This window comes from Dermacentor andersoni, chromosome 7 (genome assembly GCF_023375885.2).
Source record: "Dermacentor andersoni chromosome 7, qqDerAnde1_hic_scaffold, whole genome shotgun sequence".
Classification (NCBI taxonomy): domain Eukaryota; kingdom Metazoa; phylum Arthropoda; class Arachnida; order Ixodida; family Ixodidae; genus Dermacentor; species Dermacentor andersoni.
In genome coordinates, this window is record NC_092820.1 from 168,915,155 (window position 1) to 168,937,486 (window position 22,332).

Sequence of the window (22,332 nt, forward strand, 5' to 3'; positions counted from 1 at the left end):
TTCAAGGCTGTGTAGCTCTAGCTTTACTATGACAATATCTACGCCATTTGTAGGGCGACCCGCTGTGATGGCGTGGTGGCTTTGGCGTTGCACTGCTAAGCCCGAGGACGCGCGATCATTTTCTGGCCATGACGGTCGCATTTGGACGGGGGCGAAATGCAAGAATGCCCGTGCACTGGGTGTTAGTTAATGAACTACAGCTGGTTAAATTTAATCCGGAGTACCCCACCACGGCGTGCTTTATAATCATGCCGTGGTTTTGAGGTTCTGGCACGTGAAACCCCAGACTTACATAACATTTTAATTTACGTGTACGGCGATACTAGTGCTTAGCAGGTTATTCATTGCCCATGATAGCGAGTAGAGGGCGGTGTGTTTTAAAGTATGGTACATGTCCATCCCAATTTCAGATTTCGTATATTTCTTGTGGACGCATAATCACTCACACAACCTCAGAGTTGATGCGCACTTTAGGGTACGTAATAAATCTGAACTCTCCCCTTAATTGCACAATGAAAGAGCGGAATTCATATCTTGTGGTGCGATGCGACCAGTCATTTGGGGAATAAAGAGAGTAGAACTAAACCTTTTTGTTTTTCGGGAAATCTTGAATGAACAACAATCAAATGAACAGCTTGGCTAACGTTAGCAGGCACACACGGTGTGGTGTAGTGGCAGAGCGTCTGTATCACAACTGTAAGATTTCTTTCTTATCTTTCGCCGGTGCAGGTCTGAAACCAGACGGCCAGATGGAGGAAAGTGAGAGAGGGCGAGGTAAGTGTTACGCATAGAAATGATAACGCATTTAGTATCCGATACCTTTCAGAAGAAGCTGTAGAATAGGGTAGTATCGTGCTGGATACTCGTGTCTTCTGCGCAGACTGAACATAGAACCCTCTTGTGTGGCAGGTGAACTCTGAAAATGTTCCTTGGGGCGGGTAGCGCAACCCGCGGACGAAAGACAAAAGGAAGTAGACGATACGAGCGCAGTTACCTGCGCTCGTATCGTGTACTTTCTTTTGTCTTACGTCCGGGTTGCGCTGTCCACCCCTAGGAACATGTTGAATCACCAACTCGCCCAGCTTGCCGTGTTAATTCAGAACTCTGAAATATGGAATCGAATGTGGGACGAGGATTTACTCCCCCAATATGAACTTCCATGCACCATACTTTTGTTTTTAGAGTTTGCATGGAATGGCTGACAGTGCTACATGTGGTGTCCGCAAAGAAAACATCGACCGCTTGCTGTGCCGCCATCCTCGATTTGATATGCAAATACAATAATTTTCCGATGCACTGCAGTGGTTGTAGACTACCGTTCACTGTCCGTATAGACGCGATACTGGAACGCCAACTCGTTCCTCTCTCTCAGCTTTCTATTTCCCCTTTTCCCAGCCTTTAGGGTAGACAACCAGAAGCTTTTTTGGTTTACGTCTCTGCCTTCTCTATCTTTTCTTTCTATATAGGTTGTCTGGAGTAAGCGCATGCGCAGTTTGCCCCTTTCCTTGTTCCCTCTCTCGTACGACCTTATCGTAGTGACGTGCATCTTTCGCAACGCGTCCTCGGCGGCCACCTCTCCCGACTTGCGTGCGTGCGCAAATCTCGAGGTCGCCGCCGATAACCGGCCGAAAGGGGATGTTTTGCATCGAACTGTGTCGATTGCGAGACTCACTTCCGCCTCAGAGGAGATTATTGGGCACGCACTGCGCGTGCCTATCTTGCCGTTATGTAGGTGCGGGTAATCGCGGCAGGCCACCTCATGCATGCCAGAGCCGATTTTCGCAGAAACGCGCATCTACATTTAGAGGAGACCTTTAGAGGAGAGGCTCTTCCGCTTGGACACAACAATGCCGTGTGTGGGGGAATTGATTGCGACATACATCCCAGTGCAAACTGGTTCTCAGAACTTGTCCCATTGTTGTTCGTTTTACGCTTCAAGATATAAAGGAAGGGGAAAAACCAACCCAACAACTTGGAAGGAGGGTAACGGGGGATAAAATTGAAGCCAGAAAAAGCTGGCCCTATACAGCTGATCACGTCGCGGTATGTTTTAATCTCTTCCAACCAGGCGGTGGACACCTCCCAGGGAGGTGGGCACAACCAAGCGAGGGCTGGGCCCTCGAGCTGTCGTGTGACATCAGTCATCACAGCTAGAAAGATCTCCGAGGCCGCGACCGAACATCGACGCTTCGAGCAATCTGACTTCTGGTCAACCTCAGATCGGATCTCTTGGCGGTGGAGGTGTTTGTTACGTCTCAACACCAAGGGTGTTAAATGAACGTTTGCGACGTGTCAAACCACAGAACCTCCTAAACCAGACGTCAGCGAGGCGTGCACAACAACTAAAAGCGCCCCCCCCCCCCCCCCCCCCCATTATCTGGGAACCGGAGCAAAGGCTGAAGAGAAGAAGAAAGACAGCGTGCAAACCGGCTGATGCAGAATTCCACGAAAGGCCCTCAGCGCGACCTTCACCTTGCAGACTGCGCGAAGAACGGATTGGGATACGACGAACCAAGCAGGTGTCGCCGGATGATGTCTTTTTGCCCGGATGATTTCTTTTTGCCACAATTTCGAGGCGGAGTTACTGCGGATTATGAATAGCCTGGGCGGGGTATCGCAGCAGAGTGGACGACGGTGATTGGCTGCTGGACAGTCTTCAGATTCCCTAGTCGACTCGCGCCTAGGGAAGACGAAGGGATTAAAAGCAGATACTTTTCGAGAGTGTGGAGAGAGAGTCCTGATGTGAACTGAGACGTTGCCGTGCAACTAAGCTTAATAAACCCTTTTCCCTTCATTTTCTACAACTTGACGTATTAGTCGATAGGCTTGGTGAATTCCATGCCCGGAACGCCACTCTATAGCCGCAACAAAAGGATGCCCCACCAGTGACATGCAGTTGTCACGGTTGATGTTCATGCCTCATCACTCACTTCGCTTCAAGACAGTAACATCGCCCTCCTGACCGTCACGAAGTCCATAATCCATAATCCATAAAAGGGCCTCAGCCCGACTTTCCCGGGGAAACCTTCCCAGGGGAAGCCCGCCTTTCCTGTCCCGGAGGAAAGCATCGACGACAAGTGGTTGCCGCCTATTGTGACATGTTGGAGACAGGTACACCACGCACACGAGTAGCTCTTGAAGACACGAGCATCACGAGCAGCACATTGAGGACAGTAACCGAGCAGCACGCTGACGACACCCACCGTGGTTGCTTAGTGGCTATGGTGTTGGGCTGCTAAGCACGAGGTCACGGGATCGAATCCCGGCCTCGGCGGCCGCGTTTCGATGGGGGTGAAAACATCCGTGTACTTCGATTTAGGTCCACGTTAAAGAACCCCAGGTGGTCTAAATTTCCTCCCTACAGTCCCCCACTACAGCGTGCCTCATAATCGGGAAGTGGTTTTGGCACGCAAAACCCCATAAATGTTTAGCACGCTGACGACCATCGAGGGGCGATTGAGGTGGTGAACGATTCGGCGTTGTGATGGGCCAGTGAATTCCCTCAACGAGGGAAAAAGGAAAAAAAGGGCATAAAAAGGGCATCCGAACGGCTGTGAGGGAGGGAGACGCTCGGACATGCAAAGACGCTACCATATATATATGTGCTCCGATAGTTGAAGCCGTGTTGTAAAACTGAACCGTGTACTTTTTTGAATATAATCCTTTTTGTCATTCCCTTGAACGTCGCTCAGAACCCTTCTTTCTCCCGGCACCTGGCACGGTACCACCAATGGAACCTCTGTTGGCAGCACGGACCCCCGACTTCACAACAGCGGTGATAATTAAACGAAAATGACGCCAGCTGTTCACTATAGTGAGCTTCGGTTTGGAGTACGAGTCGTTTTATTGCTCCAAAGTGTATTTCTGAAGGGCCGCCGCATCTCTAACATGTGGACCTGGCATTTTCAACCATTTTACAAGAGTTTCGATTTCGCTTCTCTCGTAAAATCCAGGCAAGGGGCGCTGCCGTGTCACTGCGCAGTTATCGAAAGTCGCTCCCATGGCGTCGTCCCGCGTGGCTGCGTCGCGAGAAAAGCGTCGTGCTCGAAACTATGCTGCACCCGCACTTCAATTTAGTGATGAGGGCTTGAGTTATGATTACGAAGATGACAGCAAAGCAGGTTCAAGCTCTGATGGCGGCGATGGTTTGAGTTCAGCACGGGACATCCGCAGCTGTTCACCGGCGAGTTTCCTTCACGGCCTTGAGCAGTCTCAGTCCTTGTGCGCGCTTATCTGTTAATATTTTTGCACGACCTGAGAGCTCTACTGATTATCTTCGGGTGCATACTTCGCTTGGTCATGATGTGCTGCCATCGGCAGCAAAGAAAGTTCCGTTCACTCCAAGAAGGCCGCCCCTAGCACCTCTCGGCCCAGCACCATATGGAGCCGCGCAAGACACTTTACAACGGCGTGGGATTCCTTTCTGCTCTTCTTCTCTGCAGCGGTGATAAAGACAGTCTGCAAAAGCGCAAACAGATATGCTTGGATGCATAATCTTGTAGTTGCCCAGCTACGCTGAGAGCGATCGGTCCTGCATGGAAGAGGTGCATGACTCCAGACGAAGTGGTAAAGTGCGTTCCTTGGACTTCACATCGGACCATCCTCAGAAGATGCCGAAAAGGCGTATGCGCAAAATGTGTTACGAGGACCGCAAAGTTGAACAAAAACCAGACATTTTGTGAGGAAAGTACGGAATGCACCTATGTTTCGCAAAATCCAGGAACTGCTTCACCGCATGGCACGAGGGATGAACTGGTTTTAGTTTCTTTTTTTGTATCCGAAGAACGCCGGTGTACTGAGCATTTATTTTTTCAGACACCATTCCCGGGTTACTTATCTTTGAAATGTATATTCTTTATCTTCTGTGATATTAATGTTTTTGTCGAGATAATGTTTTCTTTTTTTTTTGTTTTCTCTATCAACCGGCAGCAAAAACGGCGCTTTCTAGACTTTTTATGTTTTACCTAATAAACTCTTGTTTATTTGGCAGCGTATGTTTTTGGAAAGAGCATTTCATCATGCACAATATGCTATGCTGCAATGTGTGCTGGAATATTATTTTTAGTGGTCAACAATTTTTTTCCGAGACCTAAAAAAAGAAAAAGACCGTTTTCCGGCGGTAATGAAAGAGTTCAATGAGAATTCCATGAGTTAACATCAGAGATAACATGTTCACTTTCGTGCGGGAAGCTATTGCCGAGACCTTGCGTCACATTAGCCTTGTATGAACTTGGCCGCTGTAGCATGGAGCGCGCATCCACCCGTCCTATAGCGCGCGCGTGCGAGATTTCACGCATTGTTGCAAGCCTCGTCGTGGACGTGACGTCTGTTGTGGAGGGCAGCGCTGCTCATGAGGCGGCGACGTCTCTGGCAATGCAATCGCTGTGCGCCGCTTACATTGCGCTGCACACAACTTAGGGTACAAAGGTTTCACTAGTTTACAATTCGCTTCATTTCCAACGCATGAAGTTGTTTCTGACTTCCGATGTTCAAGCTCGATGAGTACCGCGTAGATTGAGGGTCGCGCAAAAATTACCAGGGGCAACTGTGGCGCTAGTGTCTATGTGGCAGCTGCAAGAATGGCGTTTCAACCGGAAGTGCAATTCTGGGCATTGTCGAATTCAGCCATATTGTCTGCTCTGAATGGCCCAGAGAGCTGCTCTCTCAGATTGGCTCGAAATGCCGCCATTACAGAATTAGACAATATGGCGTAATTTGACGATGCGCACAGTAGCTCCCCAGCCCGTGAATAATTGGTATTGGTATACGCGGATTTGCACTACGTCATTCTGGCTTCAAAAGGTATAGAAGTACTGACTGTTGAACGTGTGCGTAATCCATGCTCAAGAAAGAATGGCGCAAGCGAACGGGGACGAGAAAGAAAACACGTACGAGGGCAAGGTTTTGTGACTTTGCAAGTCAGTCATTTTAAACAAGATATTTCGTTACCAATGAAGCAATTGGCTATGGTTATGCGCGTCTTTGCATGATATTCAATTGATACGCATGATATTCAGTTGAATCTCAATATATAGGCTAAACGAAGGCGTATCGATAATTCATTACAAAAACAGAATTTGTATAATGGACTTCCGTAAGTGAATATGCAGAAATTTATTGACTTTGTTCGTTTAATAAAAAACATACGATTGCTGGGACCGTTAGGAAAATAAAGCCTGAGCCAGAAGCACGAAGATTAGACAAATTCACGTTTTAGAAATCATTTCCGTGGCACCTGAACGATCGCAACGCCAAAGTTCCCTTTAGTAATTTTTGCAGGAAAATATATGGTGTATGACGTGTTTCCAGCTCTGCAATCACTTCCGGCGCATGCAGCGCGCAGAAGCATAGCATTCGAGATCGGTTTCTGTTACTCACAGGTAACCGTTACTAGGGTGTGCATTTGTGCACCGCCTGTTGCACGGTGCGCAAGGCATCGCAGACGCGAGCACCCCGTTCACGGTTTACCGGACGCGTGCGCTTGGGTACCGGTGGTTTCATTGGCATGCATTGAGACGAGCCGGACATGTGCCGTCACACGATCCGGCGCAAACTATATACACGCTGCGTTGCATACAAGGGTAAGACGCCTACAAAGATTGCGTGCGTGTGTGCGTAATCGCGTAGTCATGCTTGTCCTCAAGCATACCCATGGGTGAGTTTAACGGTGTTGCTGCCTTTTGAGGGCACCTCGCACATACATGCACATCGGAGACCCTTGGCGCAGCGTACCCGCGTCGGCTTCTGCTCGTTATCGTACGATATATACACAACGTCGACAAACACTCGCGCCCGGTCGGCTGTTCGCGGACGCCCGCATAATGAAGCGCTCGCGAAAATGAACGCTGCGAGCGTTTGTAGCTACCTCACGGCCAGCAACGCTGATACACGCGCTGCAGTATTATCAGGGTGTACATAACGTAATTACTCGGTGGCGCAACGAACGACCAAATTTCGCCCGCCTTTAGCGCGCGTCCTTTTGCTTCGCGAGGAGGCGCTTCGATCGTTTTCCGTGTTGACGCTGTGTAACGCAGTCTCTGAGCGGGCGCGTTGTTTGGTAGAAAAACCTCGTTAACCGGCGTGTGTTCGTACACGTAATCGCGATAACGCGTGACCGCAACACGCGAGTGTGAGTGTGTGTGAGTGTGTTTACAGAAGACTTGTCAGTGATTGTGTGTATAACGGCCCTTCGGCCTCCGTCGTGTTTTTCGGAACGTTTTTCGGAACGTGAACACTATATATATGCTACCAGCATGACCGTCACTGCTCCGGTGGCAGTCATTCTTTTGCCAGCGCTTTTACAGTACGCTGACGACACCGTTCTTGTAACCACACCCGCACGTGCGATTGTTGCGATACAATCTATTCGCCACGTGTTGGGACGCCACGTGTTGGGACTAGCTCGCAGGTAACTTAATTGATGTTACATCAAAGGCGCACCTCATACGATTTCATAATTCATTGACAAAATTGCAGATAAACCTCTGATTATTAATACACGCGTCTGATTGAACTGCTTGTACCTGCAGCCTCGCTCCTTGAGAATCCACTGGAAACTATGTGCCGTGACATAAACTTCGATGGGAGACCCTAAGAAAAAGCACAAAAGGCAATCACTGCCTGGGCGGAAGAGGTCGCCGCAAACAAGCGGCCATCTACAAAGCCCTGAAATTTCTCTTGACTAAAGTTGTTTGTTCCTCGATAGCGACCTTAATTGAAACTCGTATCTTGTATACCTGCATACCTTTGCCGTAGGCTTCGATCCTTGTATTGTGCATTATACGAGAGGTCATGCGCCTTCATTATGTTCTATGACGTCAAAGAACATAATAAGAACATAATAATAGGGTAGCCAACCAGACGCATTTCTGGTTAACATCCCTGCCTTCTCTCTTTATTTCCTCCTCCTCCTATGACGTCAAAAGAGAAAGAAAGAAAGAAAGAAAGAAAGAAAGAAAGAAAGAAAGAAAGAAAGGAAGGAAAACTACGGTGTACGTTCTATTCTCACTGCTTGCCTTAACCAGGGGTTTTTTTTACTATGCCATTTGCGGTATATATTCTGGAGTTACAGCAGTTCTCTAGATAAAGCAACCAATGAGACAGTCCCTAAGAACTAAATCTGCAGGAACAACAGAAGCAGAATGAAAATCTCTTATAAGAGGTAGCAGAAAGCCCCTCGGGCAAATGTACTTCCAATATCCGTTCAGAGCTGGGCTTCTGGATTTCAAGCTTATTTTTTTCCATCCTCCTTACCACACCTGCCTAATACCGGAGACCGCCGCCATAGCTTGTAATTAGCAACTCAAAATTCACGCTTCCACTCTGATGCCTGTCATTCAAGCTTACTTGGTAGCTGCTCTGAGTGGCATATGCATCAAGCGACCACAAAATGACCACGGTCCCTTTTCGTATCACCGCTTAGGTGTCAGTGTAGGCGAGTTGTGCCGGACCGGAACCTATATATCGTCTTACTCCGCACTGCTCAATTTCATAAGCATTTCCGGAAGGCTTTCCTTTTATTAGAGCATACGTTCCGCGGCCACCATGTTTTCGTTTTTCAGCTCCCTGCCGCAAGGGGGTCTCTTTTTTCATGAATATCAAGCCGATTCCTCCCCCCTCCCCCCCCCCCCTTCAATTTTTATTACTTTTGTAGCGTGTCTAATTGAGCGCCTCGTAGTCAATCTTTCCGGTGCATATTTGCCATGTCCTTGAGGACACAGTACAAGAAGACCAAGGCAAATCCTCGCTTCCGCCAGTCACTGTGTATACGCCTCTCCGTGCACCGTACGGCGGTGCGTGTTGACATCTGTACGTGTGTACGCACACGTACGCAGCACACACATTTAGGCGTATACATCCCTACACGTCTCACCAATTCCGCGCAGTGCAACGAAGGCTGTAGGGCTAGTGTCAGCCAATCAGTATGCACAGCTGCGTGCTCCAGAGAAGTTGAGGCGTACTCGCCCATTGTGCGCTGCTACTCTTTCAATTAGATTTGTTGTTGTTGTTGTTGTTGTGCCGGCGTCCCGCGCAGGGGGATCAGTGGCTGACAACGGCCGAGCTTTGCCTTCTGGTTCTCTTGTTTGTGGTTGGCTCACGCAACACGTATAGTTCTTACTGTACTGCACGTAGTCGGTGAGATGGAGTACAAATATCCGTGCGTACACGTCTACATATCCTTACACGTCTCCGTACACGTCTCCATATCCCACCGCCCCCCGCTCTTTCCTCGCTCTTTCTTTTTTTTTTTTTTTTCGCGGTTCATTTTTGAAAGCGGCCGGCCTTCTGTACCGCCGTATCGCCATTCGCTGCCGCACCTATTTCACAAACATTGGCAGCGGTGTTGGTCAAAAGGAAGGAAATAGTGTGAAAATAAATGAGTATAAAAAGGATAAGAGAAGCGAGAAGAGGCAAACAGGCAGGATATATGGGCAGCGAATAGTACACGTTGCCACGCACAAGCGAGAAGAATGAAACAAAATGATAAAAAAAGAGAACGGGCAAGAACTCACGCTCGAGGCGAGCCTGTTGGGCTTTGAAAAGAGGCGCGAAGGGTGCGCGAGACCGTAAAACAAAGCGGGTCGAGCCGCGTATAAGTGCCGTTCCAAGGGCGGCTGCTACACTGTATAGCTGAACGTGCGTCAAAGGCTGTGTTCCAATACCCACCGTAGACGGCTAAAAAGAGAACTAAGCGGACCGTGGCCATTTCATACGCATCGCTCCAACTCTGACAAAGCCGCCACAGGTGAACAGCGCCGCGATGACATCATCGAAGTCAAAAACGATGCAGGCTACTTTGCTGTACAAACTTTATTGCTTGTCAACCAGTATTTATTCTAACCAATCAAGGGATGGAATTTTCAGTTGTTAGGACACCTCCTGATCGTCTTAGTCTTCTTGCTTGTCCCTCTCATTCTCTGGCGTCGTTTACCGTCCAGACAAGACGGCAGCTGCACAGAATGCTTGGAAACTCGACGGGAAGTTCACCTGCGCACGAGAAAAACTCGCAAAGTGGTGAAATTCGGCGATAATATGTACTTTTCCTACCTTTATTTCTTGCCGACGCGAGGTGGCGTCAAGTGGGAGAGCGGTCTTCCAGAAGCGTTCCACTATATACTTGAGCTCGAAGCTGTCTCCTTGGTAGTCAAATGAGGCTGTCTTCAATGCTCGCGAGAATTGGAACACGGCCCTGTGTTTTCACAGGGGGCATGGAGGGGAAGGCGTTACCGGAGGCTGCCCTGCCACAGGAGGTCTCCATGGAAGTGCTCGCGATTCGCTGAAGCCCAAGCAGGTACGCCATTGACGAGGCGTTGGTGTACCTGAGATTCTTGATTTATTTAGACTGCTGTGTTATTGTTTGCAACGTACACATGGTTTACGGCGGAACATGGTTTATTTGCATTGCTGAAGACTGCTATTGCTAATGATTGACAAACTTTACTGTACTGCTGCAGTCTGCCCCTGTTTGCTGCTCCGCGTGCCTCTCATCAAAGCCCCATTAGTGGTTTTTTGACCACGGTTCCGAACACTACCGTTTTCAACCTCTGACGCTGGAATGAAGATTGATTGATTGATTGATTGATTGATTGATTGATTGATTGATTGATTGATTGATTGATTGATTGATTGCAGTGGGGTGTAAACATTGGCGTGTCTAATTGCTCACATTTTCAGGTTTAGACTTAAAAATAGCAATTCATACAATTTTTATTGGGGTGTGAAAATACGTGTGAGTGTGTATGCCACCTTACTTATACATGAATGGAACACTCCCTATACAAGCCATTCGAATCCTGGGTCGCACACTAGAATGGACCCACGGTATCGTGGGTCCATTCTAATGGACCCACACTCACGCACATAACACACGAATGCACCGACCGTCCGGGCGACGCAATTTCGCCACGAGTCACAACACACACACTCACTACGTGGTCTTGGGAGGCGAGACTCTCCGAACTGGACCTGGGAAGCCAACTGGCGACCCTCGACCAGGCCCGGCGAGCCGCGATCGCCAGTGGAGCCCTGTCAGAGGGAACCACCCAGGAATAAACCGCGCAACGGTTTCTGCAATAATAAAGTTCCTCCTCCTCCTCCTCCTCCTTACTTCAGGTTGGTGGCCGGGGATCAGAGCCGAAGAAGAAGACCCTGACCGTCAACAGAGGCCACCTGACCAAATCGGGCTGGTTGGCGTTGTTTCAACATGTAGCGCGTTGAATAGAACCGGTCACAACTAAGCAGCCCGATAGGACGCACCAGACAAGGACTACAGAGCGTGCTCGTGCTTGTATGGTGTGCCCTATCGTATTTAAGTTATACCCAGTTGTACTCGGTGCGTTACAATATGAACGAGGGAGCTCGTACAATCGTGCGAAAGAGCTCGTGTACGCGCAGCTGAAGTGTGCACCGACACAAAGAGCCACAGCTTAGGCTTCCCATGGCCACGTCAAAGGAAGCCGCCTCTCGCGCGATTTGTGCCACGTGCTGCAGTCGTACCCAAGTGCTCGCGTAAAAGGAAGACGGAGGGTGAAGGGCATGGAAGAACGTACACGAGGAGGCGTTACTCATCCAGCGAAGGCAGGTTGGAGGAGAGGTGGGGCAACGCCAGCCGAATTGCGTGCACTCCCGCGGGTATATCGCGTGTGTGAGCTGACGTGCTTTGCGGTAAATGCGCCGCTTACATACTTATGTAGAATGATCTTTTTTGTAGACTTCTGCGTGACCCCGATGCGGTATTTTCGAATGACCACTTTCGGTGATACGACCACTTTCGCGAGATTTCGTGCGACTCGGCATCGGACGTATCGGCACCATGCGGCCGGCAGTGCCGTGCACGCTTTCGTGCAAGTTCAGTGAATTGATCACTACGTTTGAGTCGCGTGCTCAGCGTGTCTAGATTGTGGATGATTGTGCGCATTTGGGCCAAATAGTCACAGCGTTCTTAGAAAAACTAAGATGCTCGAAGCTTACGGAAAATACTCAAATTTTATTAATGACAGCTTACATCAACGTCGTCGAAAGTAAAAATATATCATCCCTGCATTCTCTCTGTCTCATTTCAGTCCCTGCAGGCCGGTATGACCCATTTCGATCTGGTCTTTTCTGGTTTGGTCTAGTACACCAGGCTGTCAGTCTGACAAGGCGGCGTTTCCTGCGCCATGTGCCAGCTCGTCGCTGTTGTGGCTGCATTCAATTAGTCGCTTTGCTGCACTGCACACAACTACAGCGCAATGATGCGCAGCCAAGGGCCAGCGCGGAGCCCGCGCACCTCTACCTGCGCCTTTACGATTTTATGGTGCCGCCGGTTTGCGGCCGTCGAGACGTTTTGTACAAGCCCGCGAACATGCCGTATACAAGCGCAGCTGTCAAACCTTCCAGTTATAAGGCACGAGCAACGGTATTTCTCTCGTCAGGCTAAGTTAGATCTTTTTGTTCAGTTGGACGGCGCTGGTTCGAGGCATAACTGCACCAAGTTCATCTTTTATTACCGCTTAAATAGGAAAAAGAGTAGACAATGTACGAACTTGAGTAAAAAGAGAGCGAACGAAGTATAACAGGGAGAATAGTACGCTTTTCACGGTCTCGTGTCATATACATATATATATGCGTTTGTGAAATTGTATTTCCTCGAAATGCATTTCCGTGTCGGTCGGCAGTCACCTGAGGATAATGCCTTGGTGGAGGTGTGCTGCATGCTGGAGTTGCGCAAGTTGTTATTAAATTGTGTAGCGTCACACCTTCTTAGTTCCGTTCACATTTTGCTTGTAACTATAGTTTCTCACTGTTGCAGCAATGCTCTACCCATAGTTTGGTTAATAATAGTGGTTAATAAACCCTAGTATGCTTCCTAAGGACCTTTAAACGGGCTGATCGTTTTTAAGTTGTCCTTGAGCTGGATTATTTGAAGAGGCCGATATTATTTGCAAAAGAAATCGAAACACACAATCAAATAATTAACAAAAGTTCAAGGATTAACTTCTGCATTAATTACTTCAGGGCACATGTTGCAATTAACGAATTTTAGCTGATGAGTCTGCAAGACGCATCCACTTGAAACGAATGTCCAGGATGACACCAGTTTCGAGATATTGTATGCATGGGCGTTCCAGTTATTTTTGTGTTCCAACGCATAAAACATTATTTTGCTAAACAAAGTATGTGGAACAGTGAATTTTTCGAAGAGTTTGATAACGCGTATCATGAAACTGCTGACTTTATGGAAATTAATTCCAAGTTTACACGCCTTGCGAACTCACCGACTACAATTCGTAAATTGCCATATGTGCCGTAAAGTGATTATGTTGCTTTCTCTCTCTTAGCATTATAATTAGTGATTTCTTGTTAATTGGCTGAATATGTGTTTCGATCTCTCGTGCAAGTACAGGATTTAATGTCCGCCTCTCTGAATAATCCAGCTGAAGGTCGATAATTATGCCATCTGCAAAAGGCGATTTTTGATAATTATTTCATCTGCATCAGGCGATTTTCGAAAATTCCGTAAAACTTAAAAATGATCCACCTGGAGAGCTAGTACCATCGCCGCAATAGTGAAGAAAGTGAATGATATAATTCACTGTAACGAGGCGAATCTGTGCCAAGATATGTGCACTGATTCTTTCGAACACATTTTGCCTAGTGCCGTATATAGTGGACGTTTCATCCTTCGGTCAGATATCTTAATGCGTGCGAAACTCGAGCAACATTTTGCTGTCACTCCTGCGTCTTCAGCTCTCATAGGTTGCCAGCAGTGAGGCTATATAGACTAAGCTCCGCAGTACCCATTGAGATCACTTGCTCTTCTCGCAACCACTAGACCTCCCCATACCTCCTACCCTTTTCTTTCTCGACACGATGCTCTGTTTCAATTACGTTGCAGATAATTCTTAGCTTAATTCTTGAAAACTTCTCCGTCATTTCGCTCGACCAATTTAAATTATCTAATTCCAAACTCTCGTTTATACAAAGTCCGTATGGTCAATTATGACTATTTCGTCACAGGTGGCGACGCATGTACGAGACAAAGGACCATTTTCTGATCCTTGTTGTGCTGTGCCGCTATCTATAACAGCTGACGATTCTTTATTTTTTTTTTCTTCAGCTAAATATCTTTCTTGCTGTTCTGTAAAAGGCCAGCAGCAGAAGAGTTACCTGGAAAGCGTTTCGGGTACAGGAGGTTGGCGAGGCTTGTCCGTCAGACATCTTAATGCCTTTACACGGGGGGAAAAGGACGTACTTTATTCCTTGTATCTTTCTCTCGGACTATACACGTTAGGGCGCGTTCCCTTGGCCACGGATAACTTTTTCCCCCTTAGTGCGCCGTCTCTATGCAGAACAGCTATACATAGGTGTGCGTATACTCAGCTCTCGCTATATGCAACGAGGCGTAGCGCGGGCAAGTGGAAAACCTATAGCTCGACATATTTATGGGAAAAAAGTGTCTGCGACCAGAAGGCGTTTAAGGCAGTTCGCAGTCTTTGGTTGTTTTTCGTTTCTAGACCGTCTTGTTCGTCCTTCTTCTTGCTCGCAGAAATCCACGATGCCGCAGTACCGGTTTCGCGCCGCTTGCGCCAGGATATATCGACGCCGAAGCTCACTACTCGCAGGTGCGTACAGTTACGGACCGTGTTCACTCAAATAAAAGCCACTTCGATGTTTCGCTCGTTGAGAAGAGAGACCGTGGGAAGGAACAAGAGGCACGAAATCGCGCGCTTGTTCGTAGTTAAGTACGTACGTAGTACGTACGTACTTAAGTACGAATAGTACGTACGTAGTACGTAGTTAAGTGCGTAGTTGTCGCTATAGCGCGACAGGTCGAATCAGCTGGGTGAGCCGCGAGGGGCTCAATCTTTTGGAACCACACGAATCCGACGGACAACGAAGCCGATCGAGGAAAGCACGGACGCAATTAACTGTGCCTCTTTAATTGAAATGTGGAAATAATAAGAAAAAACGAAAATTAAAGTAGAAAGAATGCAATTTGTAGGCGGTGGACGAACGTGTTGAAGCTGAAAAAAAGAGATAAATAAAAAAGTTGGCAGTTTTGCACGGAGGGTGAAGCGCTGACATTGACATCAATGTTTATTGCTTCGCGCTTGAATTCCTCGGACGGAGCTTTATATATACGTGGACGCGACTATAGGTAGATCCGACATACGCGGGTGCACCAAAATTTCCGGCCCCCTTGTAATTGCATCTCACAGGCGCCCCGGCGCTGCCCGTAAAGAGGGGCCTCAGTGAAAATTTACAACTTTCAGATTCTGAGCACTAATATTGTTTCACACATTTTTAAACAACCGGGAGAGAATATTTAAGATAAATGGCATGCGTTGTGAATGAAATTCCCTGTTACTTTTGTTTGCGTGTTGCAACTCTCAAGATTATTAGGAACAATTCAGTCAATACCACAACGCGTTCTTTGAGCAACTTTGGCGCTTGATTATTATAGCATCTACTTTGCGTATACGGCAGGTATAAACATGTGACATGCATAGACATAAATTTATGCAGGACATCAGGGCGACGGTGAAGATTAACCTGGGTTATATCGCCCTAAGAGAATAACAACAGCACAAGGAACTTTAGCTTGTACCAACGAACCCAAATTAGCGTTATTTTGCTGTGGGAACAGCAACAACCTCCCCATGACGCATGCGATGCTCTACAATGTAAAAAACATATTACAAAATGAGTGGCATTTTCAACTGAGAAGCGCTGTAAATTGCACACCGTTCTTTTAGCCGTAAAAGACAAACACGTCTGAATCGGCGTTGTTCGCGCTCATAAGAGCGAAAGACACAGAGAGAAGTGAGACAGAGGAGACAGAAGAGTTCATTGTGAAAGAACTCGGCAATAAAGGCTTCACAGTAAAGTTTCAGTGGATTCCCTCCTCCATTGGTATTTCTGGCAACGAAAAAGCTGATGCGCTTGTATACGCAGCGCTCTATCATCCTCCTAAAGTCAAGGCTCCAAAGAGTAATCAGGTGAAAAAATCTGACATTCGGAATCACTTTGGGTCAATCAATTGCCGACCTTGATTGGAAATCAATTAGGAAATTGGGACCTTGATCGCCAGGCTAAACCGGCTTGTTGCTACAATTCACCACCACCACCACCGGCACAGGAGACAGAAGAACGAGGAGCTACGAGGGGAGGAGGACGGCGAGCGGTGATCGTATTGGTGGTGACGATGCACTCACCCGTTATCAATCAATCAATCAATCAATCAATCAATCAATCAATCAATCAATCAATCAATCAATCAATCAATCAATCAATCAATCAATCAATCAATCAATCAATCAATCAATCAATCAATCAATCAATCAATCAATCGCACTTTATTTTTCAAGAACATCAGAAAATATATATACAAAGATTCTTTGGACAGATAGCCTAAAGTGGCTAGTGGCCGGTCCAATGCAATGTACAACAAAATATGCCTAGAGGGAGAAAAGCGCGCAAGAAAAATCATACATTCATATATATACGCGTATATAAGCACAACTATAATACGTGCATACATATAGTGAGCATAATCTCAACGATGTCTCTCAACAGACACGCAAATTCACAGGTCTTGCATAGAGTGAAAAAATGACTTACATGCTAGGGTGAAATTACGTGCAGTTTTTATTTCAGTTTTATTTCAAATTTTCGTTCACCTAAATTCTATTAATCTTTCGTCATAAACGTTGCGATATTTGGGCAGGTTAATGTTACCGTTTGAAGCATCACGCGTATTGCGTATAGGAACGGAAAAAGAAAGATAAATTTAAGTAACTAAAGTATGTAAAGCGAACGACAGTTGCGCGTTGCTTCGTCTGCTGCACAGTGTAGATACCGCGGCCACCATTAGTCCTCTCGTCCTAAGGTTACTGTATATGCTACCAAAAACCTTCGGTAGAATATGCAGTGAATATCTCGCCGTAAAGCCCCTATAGGCACCTGGCAGCCGTCGTAAGGCGCCAGCAACGTCACAGAGAAATGGCGACGTGCTGGCGAACAGCGCTGCGGACGGCAGAAGTCAAAGCAGCGGCATGTGAAGCAGACGACGCGACGAATGCGCTCACGCTGCATCCGGCGACTTCGCACTGCGGGTTTTAAGGCCTGACGTCCAGGAAAAGGAATTTTCATTTGTCTGCTTTTGAGAAAGGTCGCCGCCTGCACGATGCAAGTCATGGCACCAGGTGCTACATGAAGTAGAAAACTATATATATATATATATATATATATAGTGCAAATTGCGGTGCAATCGCACCCCGCCAACAGAGCTCACCGCGGTAAGCCAAGACGTGGAGCGCCAGCACTTATATACCAGATGTTATTTTGCTGTGCACGTTAACACTGTCGCGTACTTAATCATGTAAATAGGGGAACAGCAAAAGAAAAAAAAAAATGACCGACTATGTGTGAAAAATGTATAAAATACATACCATTGGGTAATTATCATGATGTCGCCATGGGTGTGTGCCACTGAGTATGTGCCCCAAGAGACAATGGGCATCTGCCGCTCACGAATTAACTTTTTCTGACGTCAACTTGGGTCACTGCAAATGTCACAGCAGAGGCGAGATTATTTATTTATTTATTCATTCATTTATTTAAGTAAAGATAGGGTTACAAAGTTTCTGTTAGTTATGTGACTGAAACAGCAATCTTGTAGTCGCGCAACATCGGAACTGAAAGAACGCGTTGCGATTGAAAAATGTTACATATAGGTTGATCGTGGCTTATGACTCTATGCATTCGCTTTTGGAGTCGTTTTAGAGGTTTTAGATAGCTACCGTACGTCACACCCCATGAATACAGGCAGTAACTTATAAGACAGTGACACAATGAAAAGTACAGTGTACGAAGTATAACTTGGGGAAAATATTGGCGAGCTTTTATTAGTGTATAGCAGCAATAGGCTACCTTTGCGCATACATTCTGGACTTGCTCCCGCCAGTTTAAGTTCTCACCCCTAAGTATTAAGCCCTGTTAGATTCCGCGCTTGCTGCAGAGAAAGAGAGCGCGAGAGCGAGACAGAGAAGTCATAAGGGGAAGGCAGGGAGGTTAACCAAGCTGAGCTCGGTAGGCTACCCTGCACTGGGGAAGGGGAAAGGGGATTGAAAGAGGGGAAGGAAGAAAGAAGTTCACAGTTTACACTGTTGCACACACAAACGTTCATCGCGCTTGCTGCAGAATTACAAGTTGTCATGCAAAAAGACCATTTCCATTTCTGGCTCTGCAAGAGAGTCATGGACAAGTGCGCGAGCATGCATTCTCTTGCCGTGTCAGAAAAGGAGACGGCCTTTTTAGATCAAGGCTTCTAATTTTTCTCTTGTACCCGCGTATTCGCGCTTGTTCTGAGCAGACTACGGAAAGAAGGCATTCTTCGAATGAAAATTGGTTTGGCGGTCGGAGTGCCTGTTTTTCTTTGTCTTCGTTTTAGCCGTGTTATTCCCGCCTGTATTGAAGTATGGACCATCTGTAGCTTCAACAAGGTGTTATTACTACCAAGTCTGTATTGTAGGCGGGCGTGTGCGGTATACGCGCGAATTTTTACACCTTTCGGGGGCGGTGGGAGCGGCGCGTTCTCACTCGCGGTGTCCGCGGTGATTTCTCTCACAGCCCCTTTTTATTGTTGCCTAGCTGGTGCAGGGGGGAAAATAAAGAAGAGCGGCGCCGCCTCCTCACACGCAGGTGTTCACGCACTTCCGCCGGCTTCCCGCTTTGTGTGGCGCCGCTCTCGACTCGCTCTTCTGCAGCGCAGCGATCCCGGGCGGCAGGCTTGAAGGCAGTGGAATACGCGCACACGCACGAAGTTTTATGTGCCAAACTTGCTAGCGGGAACTCTGGCGCTGGGATCGTTTAGATATCACGGGAATGACGATTAGCACATAGATTTGTCTTATCTCGGTACCTGTGGCTTCGGACATCCTTGTGGCTCTGTTCAGTGCACTTCATCGGCCTTTATCGGCCTAAATTTCGAAGAAGGTACTTTTTTTTTTTCTAAGCGCCGAAGGCAAGAAGACTGCACATGCATCAAGTTATCGCTTTTATAACACAATGTCTTGCTCAAGATTATAAATTTTCAAGGTCACAAAACCGTTCGAAGCTAGAAGGACGAAGTTTAGGCAAATCCATATACTACCCATCATTTATATGCTGACTGAACCGCCATGTTTGTAGCCCCCGTAGACACCATATATGGCGCGAGAGTTCCATGTATTAGTTTTGTAGGGAATTTTATGCGTACGGATGACTTGTAGTGACGACATCCTAGTCGTCATGTTCGAGAAGCAACACGATGAAAAGCCGCTTCTGACGAAAAATAGTGCGAAAGAACAAAGGAAGAGAAACACCATACGAGCGCAGGTGTGCGCTCGCATTGTGTTTCGTGCTTCTGATTTTTTTTAATTATTATTATTGTGATGATGCGACACTTCAGCGATTTCATCAGGGGGATGTATTCTGCAACGATCACTTCGACGAAACTCCCGCCTTCGCATGACGTAGTGCTCAACCAACCAATCAGCGTGCGATACTCCACAGGCGATACTAAAGCCGCAAGTGATCGTTGCAGAATACGCCCCAGAAGTGCTTTTCCTACAAAGGCATATATTTTAAACTGACTGGAGGTAGTAATTACAAAATGAGTTGTAAACGTTAGATGAACATCTAAGGGAAAGGGTCAGTCGATTAACCTCTTATTAACCTTATAAAGCACGGTCTGAAGCCCAAACGAGACACGCATGAAAATGGCGGCTTGAAGTAATTAACGGTGGTCGAGCAAGGAATGTCGCGTGGAGCCTGAAAGGAGCGAGATTTATCGTTGCATGTGCTGCCGTTAGCGCTTGTTCCGAGCAGATCAACTAGTTCCCGATCCATCGAGTTCATAACCGGTTCCACACATGCGAAATGCTGGCGCTCCGAAAGCGTCGAGTCTTCCATATGCTAAAGAAATTTTGAACGCATTTTCTAAAACACTGTGTGTTTGGAGGTGAAACACGCACAACAGACACGCACACTCGCAGCACATACAAATACATGCATACTCCTTTGAACAATATGCACGGGAACGCACAGATTGCTTTCAAGATGTCGTAATGGCTAAACACACATGTCCCTTACAAAAGTTTTCAACAAGACTAAATGTTCAAGAGGAACTTGTCGCATACAAACATGCCAGGTTTCATTGCACGTATCACAAGTAATCACTGCTCAAAAACGAATTCGCTGTTCCAAGTCTGTCATATTGGTCACCACTGCACATACATACATACATACATACATACATACATACATACATACATACATACATACTGCATACATACATACATACATACATACATACATACATACATACATACATACACACACCCCGCAGGGGCGTCTGCGTCAGCAGGCGTTTGGTGTGTTGCGACACCACGGACCCGAGCACACGAGGGTTGGACCCTCCCGCGTGTAGCCGTGCGCGGCTTAGCCGTGTCTGGGGAAAAGGGGATCCTGGAGGTTGAGCCGATGCTGGGTGTTTGGACCTTTAAGGCCCCCCGGCGGAGGCAACACACCTCTTCGGCCTCGGCTTCACATAGACGGCACCTCCAGACTGACCCACCTGGAGGACATCGGCAGTCGCCTTTTCCTGTCTCTCCCTCCTCGAATCTTCGTCTTTATCTCTCACTTTTTGACCTTTCCTGTCTTCTTCTCTCTTCCATGTACTTCCTTTCTCCACGGCGGCAAGGGTTAACCTTGTGTGGATATCCTACCCTGGGTACACCATATTGGGTTATAGTGATGGCGTACGGCTGGCGTCGTGCAGGCTTCTACACAAGCTGTGCCGCGTCCCCTCGTTGGGCTCCGTGGTGGGCGGTCGGCGCTGTTGCCGGACATACACATTTTCCTATGGCAGCGCAAGCCTCTGTTGTTTATGATCGGCGTCTGAAGAGATGCCGCACCGAAGTACCCTTTCAATTTTCCTTTCAAGGCAACGCCCCAACATTTCCAAAGTACTATGTAGTGCCTAGCGAAAGCAACATACCGGTAAGGAAACTCTCTCCATTCCTGGTAGCGAAGTATCTGAAAGACAAAATCGGAGCGCGGCACAGCTTGTACACAAGCTGTGCCGCGTCCCCTCGTTGGGCTCCGTGGTGGGCGGTCGGCGCTGTTGCCGAACATACACATTTTCCTATGGCAGCGCAAGCCTCTGTTGTTTATGATCGGCGTCTGAAGAGATGCCGCACCGAAGTACCATTTCAATTTTCCTTTCAAGGCAACGCCCCAACATTTCCAAAGTACTATGTAGTGCCTAGCGAAAGCAACATACCGGTAAGGAAACTCTCTCCATTCCTGGTAGCGAAGTATCTGAAAGACAAAATCGGAGCGCGGCACAGCTTGTACACAAGCTGTGCCGCGTCCCCTCGCTGGGCTCCGTGGTGGGCGGTCGGCGCTGTTGCCGAACATACACATTTTCCTATGGCAGCGCAAGCCTCTGTTGTTTATGATCGGCGTCTGAAGAGATGCCGCACCGAAGTACCATTTCAATTTTCCTTTCAAGGCAACGCCCCAACATTTCCAAAGTACTATGTAGTGCATAGTGAAAGCAACATACCGGTAAGGAAACTCTCTCCATTCCTGGTAGCGAAGTATCTGAAAGACAAAATCGGACCAACATACAAAGCATCCAAAATGTCTAGCGGGGACCTCCTCCTAGAACTGAATAGCAAAGATCAAGCAGATAAGCTCTCTGAACTTACCAGTATTGGCGACGCGACAGTGACTGTTTCAGCCCACAGAACACTTAATACAAGCAGGGGAGTAATATCTGAAGAAGACTTTATTGCCTTAAGTGACGAGGAACTGCTGGAAGGTTTCCAGGAACAAAATGTGACAAAGGTACAAAGAATAGTAATCCGTAGAAACGACCAAGAAATCCCCACCAAACATGTCATACTTACATTTGGTACAAGCGTAATGCCTACCTCTCTGGATGCAGGGTACGTAAAAGTAAATGTCAGACCATATATCCCGAACCCAAGACGGTGTTTCAAGTGTCAAAGGTTCGGCCATGCTTCACATGCATGCCGAGGCCAAACAACCTGTGCTAAATGCAGCTCAAATGATCATCAATCTGAAAACTGCACTTCTTCCCCACATTGTATTAACTGCAAAGGAGACCATCCAGCCTACTCGCGGTCTTGCCCATGCTGGAAAAAAGAAAAAGAAGTAATAGCACTAACTGTCAAAGAAAAAATATGATTCTTTGAAGCCAGAAAGCGGCTATCGTATCTTCCGCGAAGAAGTTACGCCGATGTGACGCAGTCGGGGGCAGCGTCACAGAGGCCTCCGGAG

The 22,332-nt window shown here is 47.4% G+C and overlaps 1 protein-coding gene across 2 annotated transcripts in view; it reads left to right on the top strand.

Moving 5' to 3' along the window:
* LOC129385277 (uncharacterized) overlaps positions 1-22,332 on the top strand; it is a 283,848-nt gene that overhangs the window by 6,626 nt on the left and 254,890 nt on the right. For both annotated transcript variants that reach the window (XM_055071712.1, XM_055071713.1), the window contains exons 2-3: positions 730-774; positions 14,528-14,603. In XM_055071712.1, coding sequence (XP_054927687.1) covers positions 730-774; positions 14,528-14,603 — 121 coding nt within the window. The remainder of the gene's footprint in view (positions 1-729; positions 775-14,527; positions 14,604-22,332) is intronic.